At 38.0% G+C, this 9,456-nt stretch overlaps 1 protein-coding gene across 2 annotated transcripts in view; it reads right to left on the bottom strand.

Moving 5' to 3' along the window:
- Positions 1-1,429: 1,429 nt before the first annotated feature.
- SLC17A6 (solute carrier family 17 member 6) overlaps positions 1,430-9,456 on the bottom strand; it is a 31,702-nt gene continuing 23,675 nt past the window's right edge. For both annotated transcript variants that reach the window (XM_008538846.2, XM_070624518.1), the window contains exons 8-12: positions 9,261-9,410; positions 5,385-5,517; positions 4,857-4,967; positions 4,259-4,386; positions 1,430-3,549 (exon numbers count right to left, since the gene is read on the bottom strand). In XM_008538846.2, the coding sequence (XP_008537068.1) occupies positions 3,214-3,549; positions 4,259-4,386; positions 4,857-4,967; positions 5,385-5,517; positions 9,261-9,410 (858 nt within the window). In that variant the 3' untranslated portion in view covers positions 1,430-3,213. The remainder of the gene's footprint in view (positions 3,550-4,258; positions 4,387-4,856; positions 4,968-5,384; positions 5,518-9,260; positions 9,411-9,456) is intronic.

The following is a 9,456-nucleotide window of genomic DNA, read 5'->3' as shown; positions in this document are numbered from 1 at the left end:
GATAATTAGAAATTGGAAATACTAATATTTATATATAATTTTGCAAGGCAGATGTGGGGACAAATTGCGGTAATGCATGGGAAACATTTTGCAAATTGCAAAACACTAGATACATATAACAATCCAGATGGGGATGGGCATTGAGGTGAGGAAGGAAATGAGGGAAATGGAAAGACGAGGAGGAGAAAGGGAAGATGCATGACTGAGATAAGAGAAAAGGAGTGTGGCCAGTGGTGAATTAAGACATCGTTAGAACAATTTTCTTACAGGAACTGTAAGCTTTTGTGTTATGGAATTGGGGGAATTATACGGTGTTAGATTCAAGACATTTTCATTTCTACCATCACGTTATGCAAAGGTGGCACGTGAGCCTCCGTAAGGACTGGGCTGGAGCTCTGGCCATTGTTTCTCTATGCAGAGGACTGCAGGAAGAGAAAATATATTTTCTCATCTCCTCCCTCACACACACACACACACACACACACACACACACACACTCTCTCTCTCTCTCTCTGAGGTTATGTGAGTGGTGAGTATGGGGTAACGGTTAAAGAAATAAATATTCTTTAATTAATTCCTTTAAAAAAACCTGATTTAAAAGAAAATAAAAACAAAAGTACAGCTAACCATAACAACTTCTTTCCAAATCCATAACATCCTCTGTGTCCTCTTGATCAAGCCAGTTCCCCTTATTGATCTTCAGCATCCTCATTCGTTCAATAAGGGGTGTCAAATACATCACCCGCTAAGTCCCCTTGAGCAGCAGAGTTCTATGAGTCTCAGATCCCCGTGCTGCAGAGTTCCAGTCTCTCCTTTCCCCACATTCGTAAATTAGGGGAGCTGATCTACACGATCGGCTTTGCAGTGACACGGACCTTCAGTTGTCTGCCTTGATGAATCTCGCTCACTCCTCACTGGTGTGGCTGACACATTATAATATAATGTCATTACTCTATTTACCTTGGGAAAATTATTTAACTTTTCTGAGCTTCAGTTTCTCTATTTGCAATCTGGGATAACAAGACTACCTCCTTTGGAGGGTCACTGTGCAGTTACGGAAGATATTCTACGCAAAATGCTTAGGGCAGCGCTCAGCATAAGGCAGGTGTGTGCAGCCAAAACTGGATAGCATCATTGACCTGGCAAGTTTTGAGGCTCTTCCTAAATTTTTCTTTATGCTTAGCAGAACTTGTGAGAAGACTGTCATTGAAAGATAGAGTTTGACTGAGAGATCTATGTCCTGATGTAAAACTCTCTCTACAAAAACACATCCCGTACAATCTAAAGAATGTCGTTTTCTTCCATTAAATCTCAGGTGGCTAAAAAGGCTGCTATTTTTGAGCCTAGATTTGGCATCGTTGGAGCATGCACATGCTCAATTCACATGAAAGCTACAAACTAAATGAAATAAACCAGCATTAATGTATTGTTTTCTTACAAAAGGATAAATAGAGCATTTTATTAACACTGTTTTTTGCAGCAACAAATGATAGTCCACATCTTTTCATTCAACACAGGAAAAGCTATGATCACATTACGTCACTCTGAGACACAAAGCAAAAGATACTTTTATTTTCTTAAGGTCAGGAATGGTTTGCGTTTTTAAAACAAACTTCATGTTTAGATTTGCAGTAGCAGGGCCTCCAGTGACTAGCACAATACAATAAACAGACCAAATATCCGGAAGAGACAATTAAATACACCAATAATATTTTGAGTTGAATCGGGAAATGCATTATCATTTTAGAACATTATAAAGAGGTCTGATGTTAACATTTTTAAAAGGAAAAAAATCATTCCAACCACCCAAACAGCTACCACAAGCAAAAAGAAGATAGTATACAGACAGGAAATTTTACGCATTGCACTTATTGCTTGGTACACAAATGTTGCAATTCCTGTTGAGTTATATTAAGAAATGACAAGCAAAATGCCTCTGCCCCATCTAAAATTCTATGACTCTAGGAAAGTAGAAATTGCAATCCCCTAACCCAACATTAGGTGTATGCTATTTTTGGTTTTTTGTGAAGAGTGTTTATTATGTTTCTGTGCATGGATATGTGTAAGATATACAGATATATATAGATATAATTTTCATATAATTTAGTGTCCTATATATTTAAGACAAATATCTTTTAAATGGGACTTTAAATAATAAAATTGTCTACTTACAATATGTCTATTTATCTTCTCATACTCTATATAGCTCTGTGGCACAAGTTTCATATAGTATTTAATTATTAAGGAAGAAGGAGAGCTAAATCATTTTCTCTTTTGTTGTTAATATTGCATTTTAAGGGCTATGTTTCCATAGTAAATTTCTTATTAGATTCTTTACAGTGTGTGCACTTTTGTTTTTCTAATGCAAGTTACAACCAGTACAAAGTTGTAATAAAAAATACATTGAAGTCTATTTCTTTTTTATATTTTTTGCAAAAGAGTTATGTGCTATGCTACATGAAAAGTCAGATTTTCTTGAAACGTGAAGTGTTTTATACTGTCCGGTACATGAATGGAAGAACATGAAGCATACCCCTCACTTTACAAGTTCTCTTTCACATATAGAAGCGTTTGTGCCCAAGCATTTCATATAAAACACGGCAAGATGTTCATTTTGAGAACCAACAAAATATTCCACATTATGTAATAACAATAATTATTTCGTACACCTTGCTAGTTGCTAGCCTACAATATTCTTCTCCGATTGAGAGATATCCCAACTCCATGGTTTACACTCAATAAATGTTGCCAACACCTGATGCAGCCAACATGTTTTTTTCCACAGGACTTCTGCCTGATATCTTGCAATACAGTGTAACAAATATACAAGTGCATTTTGCATGACCAAGTAGCTTTGGCTTCCTAACCTTTGTAGGACGGGATGTGCCAACTGTTTTAGTTGTGCTTTGTCAAATGGTGATGAGTTTTAGCTCATGTAAATCCAATGAGGAACTACTTGCTTCTACAGTTTCGACCAGTCAATCTTTAAATCACAAATGCGAGGATGGATGACCTGAATGGAAATGATGGAATTTCACAACTTCTACAGATTGCACTTGATGGTAACTTCGTGAGTTTCTTTTGATTTCATTTTTACAGCAAGACTTGCCTGGTTGGTATGTTTACATGTTTACACCACGTTTTTTTAAATTTTTGTGCAATCACAATTAATTTAATCACAAACACTAAAAATAAACCCAGCAATTAGCTTTGTTATGAATAATCATTTCGATCCTTATAGGTGTATGAGCCTTGTCCTTCTTCTTGTACAAATTCCTCTTTCTTTTCCCAACCATTGGGCCAACCTCCATTGGCTTGTGTTGTGGCACCATAAGACTTGGTGGTACCATAATTTATATAATTTTGAGTAATGTCTCCTGTTTCTTCATCAAGCTCATCTTCGTGGATAAATCCACATTTTTCTTCACTTGTCTCCTCAGGGTCTGCCCAGGGTTGCTTCTCTCCTGAGGCAAATATTGCATAAAAGATTACTCCGCCGTAGTGGACTAGGGCAGCGATCAGGAAGACATACTGCCACTCCTCACGTGACTGCAGGGACAAAAAGCGGCGCTGTGAGAACAAACTCCCCACGTCTGAAAATCCTCACGTCTTTGCTGAATGCCCCACCATCGAGCTTTTCGTACAGCGCTATCTTCAGGGGAAACCTCTGTTCTGATTATACAAAGCGAATACTGTGCTGGAAACTTTCTCTAATACTATGACTTTCATTATTTAAAAATTTTTAAATCTAAAATTCTGAAATAAAACCCCAAATATATCTATGGTCTGCTAATTTTTAAAGTATTCATAATGTCTCTTTTAACTTCCAATGATTTACTTATTTTTTCTCACACTTGTTTATTTCTTTTTGGTAACTACAATTTTTAAGGACAAGTAGCTAATAATAATATTCTTCCATCATTAACTGCAGAGAAGCCTGAATTGAGGTTTACAAATAAAGCTCAGAAGACTTCTGCTCACCTACTCTAACAAGCTAGGAGAAAAAGGGTTTGTTGTGGTTTTGCCACACCAGGAATATCAGGAATATTAAAAGGTGTTGAAAAGCATATAGTTTATTGTTTGGGGAAGAGGGCTCCTCAGTATTCTTCAAGATCTCCTTCTGAGCCTCGATTATTTACCCTCCTCAGAGATACAGTGACTGGCCCACAGGGAGAATGCCAAACAGTAGGTATTAACACTTTTCCCAACCCTGAGAGAGAAGCTTCTACCACTGAACATCTCTTTTGCTCTATCTTACCTTATTTTTTGTCATTGCACCAACAATGATAGGGCAAACCATTCCTGACAATGTGCCAACACCATTTGAAATGCCCATTAGGATACTGGCATATCTTGGAGCAATATCCAAGTGGTTAACATTGAAACCTGCAACACACACACAAGCTTTGACTCAGAGAATCCTAAACCTCTTAGATGCAGATGCCTATAGAGCATCCTCCACCATACTCACCACCCTCCTTAAAAGATACCAGCTACATAGCATGTGCTTCACAACTACCTTTTGATTACTTAGGTCAGGGATGGAATGGGAATGGAATGAGGCATGATTTCTTCTCCAACACTTAATACGTGGTGCTCACTGCACAGAGAAGGAGATGTCCTCTTAACAAGAACACCAGAAAAACCAAAATTAAGTGTAAGCAGGGAAAGGTGAGTAGTAAAAAATCTAAATGATAATTTCTAAATGTTGTATTGTTTTTATTTCCTAGTGGAAATGTGCTGAATAAACTTTCTCAAAAATCAAAATATTAAAGAGGAAAGTAGAATATATACAATTTTTATCACCAGAAAACATCAAGATGTTACAAGTACAAATAAAAAAAAAAGTCTCTTACCGGAAATGGCAAATCCACTGAATCCCACAGCAAGAACCAAGAAGGAGATAGCGACCCCCCTCGTATGAGAGTAGCCGACCACCAGAAGCAGTGTCGCTTCCATGCCAAAACCTTCAGGAACAAACACATGGGATACTGCAGAAGTTTGTGTAAATTTTTTCAATGAGCCAAACCTGCTAAAAATGCTCATGCTTATTCGACCTAGCAAACCACTTCAGGGAGTCTATCTTAAAAATAATAATAACAGTAATAATTTATGTGCAAGGATTACTGAAGGCTTTGTTGTGTTTTAATAAAAACATCAAAAACAACCTTAAGCTTCAGTGGTATGAAGGGTCAAGTTAGTAACACAGCTGTTTAAAATTAGGAGTTGTGAAAATTTGAAGTAGTATGGGGAGATGATCAGAAATGAGCGGTGAAGGCACAAATGTCACTGCAGATTTGATAGGCATAGAATAAGTTACTCACGCACGTAGATCAGAACTTGATGAACTAAAAACCTGTCCTCAACGTCATTTATGTACTTACCACCACAGTTCATGATCTTTCTTACTGTAGTAGTTGAAAGAATTTGTTTGCTTCTTAGAAAATCTGCAATCTGTCCTCCAATGGGCACAATAATTGTCATCACTAAGTGTGGCACAGCAGATAGCATGCCAACCTGACGAAACACAACACCGGGAGAAATATACGTGACGGTAAGTAACATGGGCCACTTAACAGTCTTGGTTTTTTTTAATCCATGGTAAACTCTTTACAGACAAAGGAAGGAAAAAATACTGTCTCCGAATGACCACTTACTCATTCCTAGAATAAGCAATAACTTTCACAGAATAAATGAGAAAAGCTAAGTAAATTTACTTTGACCTCTTTTTTTCTTCCAGGAGAATACATTTTTTTCTGTTATGAGTCAGTAAACTTTGAGTTTATGAATAAATTATCCTGAATCTTATTGCAGAGTGATTCACATTTATGTGCCTATTTTATATTCTTAAATGTGTTTGCAAAAATTCATCACTAGCAAGAGACGGGGAGACAGAGACAGAGTCAGAGAGAAGAGAAATATGTTCCACAAACCTTGAAGAGCCTGTCCTTTAAAATTCATTTCTTAATTCATAAGAAGGCTAAAAGCCTCAGTTGCATTTTAATTGTATATCTCATATGAGTTTTATATTAGGTTCTGTAGATTAAAAGCCCAGAAAATGCAGGTCACTTCTTCCATTTTAGGTATTTTTCTATGTCAAATATCAATATTCGGTCACATTGTCATACAGTGATGTATAGCTTCTGAACTAATTTCATACTAAGTGGCCCAGTCTAAAACCTACCCAGCCACTATCCATTCAACACACTTTTTTTTTTTTTTGAGGAAGATTAGCCCTGAGCTAAGTCCTGCCAATCCTCCTCTTTTTGCTGAGGAAGACTGGCCCTGAGCTAACATCTGTACCCATCTTCCTCTACTTTATATGTGGGATGTCTACCACAGCATGGCTTGCCAAGTGGTGCCATGTCCGCAGCCGGCATCCGAACCAGCGAACCCTGGGCCACTGAAGCAGAACGTGTGCACTTAACTGCTGTGCCACCTGGCCAGCCCCTCAACACACATTTTTTGATCAATAATTACGTGCAAGGCACTGTTCTCTGGGAATCATGGGGGCAGAAAGAATGATAAAATGCTTTTTACTTGTGTATTACCACGTATCTGGACTTAGTAAATTTTGAATATAAACACATAAGGGAGTGTTTACTGAGTATATTTTGAGGCACAATTCCTGGCAAACGGTAAGTACCAGAGAAATGTTTATTATTTGTGTATAAAGATATCTTTCCAATTAGATCATTGGAGTGTGGAGACAAAGATTCTGCTTTATTTTGCGGTGGGTATACTGTGGTGTCGCCACCACGGACTGGGTTTTTGTAACGATTAATCAAGATAGCAAATGACTAAAATAGCTTATGTCCAAGCTATTTAATTCTCTCTTTCACTCTGGATGGAAGCTTTTTACATTATTATTCCCATTGTATCGATGAGGAAACTGACTCAGAAGGGCTAAGTGATTGTCAGAACCAAGTTTTGAACCAGTTCTGCCTGAGTGTAAAAACTGAGCTCAGCTTCATAGAAATCCCAGGTTATCAGACTTGGCCCACCCTCCACTTTGCTTCTCTGGGTCACAGTCTGCATTTCTCTCCCTGATCTGTTCCATATTCTGCTCAGAAACTGGCAGTCTACCAGTCAACAAAGAGCCGCCACTCAACACTGCTCTCCTCCACTCCTAAATGTGAAGTTCAAAAGGAATGAGCATCTCCTGTCATTTGGCGGGCTTCTGTGATCTGAACTCTCAAAGTGCTGGTTAATCCAAGCACTGGCCCTCCCGGGCTATGCCATTTTCAAGGGGCTGAAAAATGCTATATATGAGCATAGGCTGAGATAGATCGATCGATGGATAATGAAGATTAAGCCACTGCACTTGTGGTTTTGTCTGTTGGACACCCAACTTAACTAAGGTTGGAAAGAACTACCCTCCATGTAAGTATTTTAGTTCACTTAAATTTCACTGTACTTCTGAAAAATGCAATTAATACCATTATTTATAGAGAAGAAAATTGAGGCTGACAATTATTCAGAAACCAGCCCAAGGTTATGTATCAATAGTTTATTGTAGAGCTCGGACTCAGAGCCATGCCAGCCTGGACCCAAAGCCCATGCTCTGTGGCCTCCATCACTTCTTTTACACATTTCTCAGGTAAGCCAGAGATTTTTGTTTGTTTGTTTTTAACCAGTATAATTAAAATCTTCAGGCTAATCTGTGTGTGTAGAATTTATCCAAAATTTAGTTAAAAATATACTAAATGAATCAAATCAACACATCTGGTTACTATATTTAGTTTTTGCAAAATATCATCACTTTCACTGAAGCATTTTCAATTAGTTGGAGCTACAGGGTCAGAATGACCACACGGTTTCATTAACATCAGTTGGCTCCTTCTCTCTCCCCCATGGGACGTGACTTTATTAATAGCCTCTCAGTGTCACATTTGTCCTAGATTATGAAAATGGACTCACACCTCCAGCAGCCTTTGTTGAGAAGTATAGCACCTCTCAGAGCTCCCGAAGGCTACCCCGCAATGTTTGATCAGCTCCAGAGAGAAGAGGCCTGTCTAAAGCGGCCATTCTTCTCAGGGATGGAGGAAACAGTTTCCTTAGAAACGGGGATTACAAAAGAGCTCTCAGAATAGCTACTCCTCAACTCAGGTTTTCCTCAGTTCCAGGCCTCAGATAGTCTTTCAAGCAGAGATATAATATGAATAGTGAGCCCATCTGGACTTATGTAAGGACGTGAAGAGAAACGGCAAGTCCATGGCCAGGATAGACAAGTGTATTCAGGACTCAGCAAAGTGCTTGGCACAGAGACGGCATTCAACAAGTACTGGCTACAAGCTTAAAGGAACATATGGTTTACCTGGATTTAAATGGTGTAGCAAAAGGACTTGAAACATAAATCAGAGGATCTGGGCTTAAACTTCATTCTGTCATTTACTATCAGCTTGGCCTTAGCAAATTTAAATACCTTCCCTAGTTTCTGTTTCCCCATCGGTCCCATAGAAATGAGACAGTTATCTAGCTGGTCAGCCAAACAAGGTTGTGCATGAATATCAAAGGACCTTGTAAATTTCAAACCCTTATATAAAGCATTATTTTTATGTACATTTCAACCTTACAGCAAATCTCAAAGTGATTATATTTTCATAGCTAAGAATAAATGTCTGTAGCATTTAGCATGCTGTGCTGTGATTGGTAACGTTGTTTTTGTCTACACCACCAAATTGTAACTCTTGAGGACAGGAACCGTGTTTTTATTTCCGAACTAATACAAAGCTTCATATAAATGTTCCACAAACGCATGCTAAAAGAATAAACTGGATAAACAACATACAAGAAGGTTTTCAGATATTTTTGCTATCCTCGAATCTTTTAGCCAGACGTATTTCTGAGAGCATTGAAGAAGAGTTAGATTGGTAACTATACAAATACAATTCCACTTCAATAAAACACTTTTTCATTCACTGTCATATTGTTTCCGACCTGAGATGTAAGAGGAGTTCTGTTTATTTACAGGGAAAAGGCTACACTGCTGGCCACATCGACTGACATGGAAGCTGCATGAGGGCAACGACTGCGACTGTTTGGTCTGTGTTCCCAGCAGCAAAGAGCAGCTCCTGGCAGACAGCTGAGTGCAGGAGACGCTCAAATACCTTATTAATCTTTGTTTCCCAGAAGTTATTTGTTGAATGAATAAATAAATAACTCATGAAATTTAGAAGATAAAATCTTGGCAGAGGAACTTACTAGTCACTTAAAGACAAAAATAATGCACTAGTTGAATAAGGATAATTTTTACATACCTTGCTGATTTCAAATCCAAACACTTCCTCAAAATATGCTGGCTGACTAATAAGCAATAAATAAAACGTCCAGCTTCTGCAGAAGTTTGCAACGATTATTGCATAGACTGGCATAGATGTAAAAAATTTCCTCCATGGAGTCTTGAATTTCTGAAATTCAAAAAAAGGAGCCATTCTGCCTATTTTAAATATTTTC

The sequence above is a fragment of the Equus przewalskii genome, chromosome 6, assembly GCF_037783145.1.
Source record: "Equus przewalskii isolate Varuska chromosome 6, EquPr2, whole genome shotgun sequence".
Classification (NCBI taxonomy): domain Eukaryota; kingdom Metazoa; phylum Chordata; class Mammalia; order Perissodactyla; family Equidae; genus Equus; species Equus przewalskii.
The sequence above is the reverse complement of the archived record's forward strand: the minus strand, read 5'-3'. Positions and strand labels throughout refer to the sequence as shown.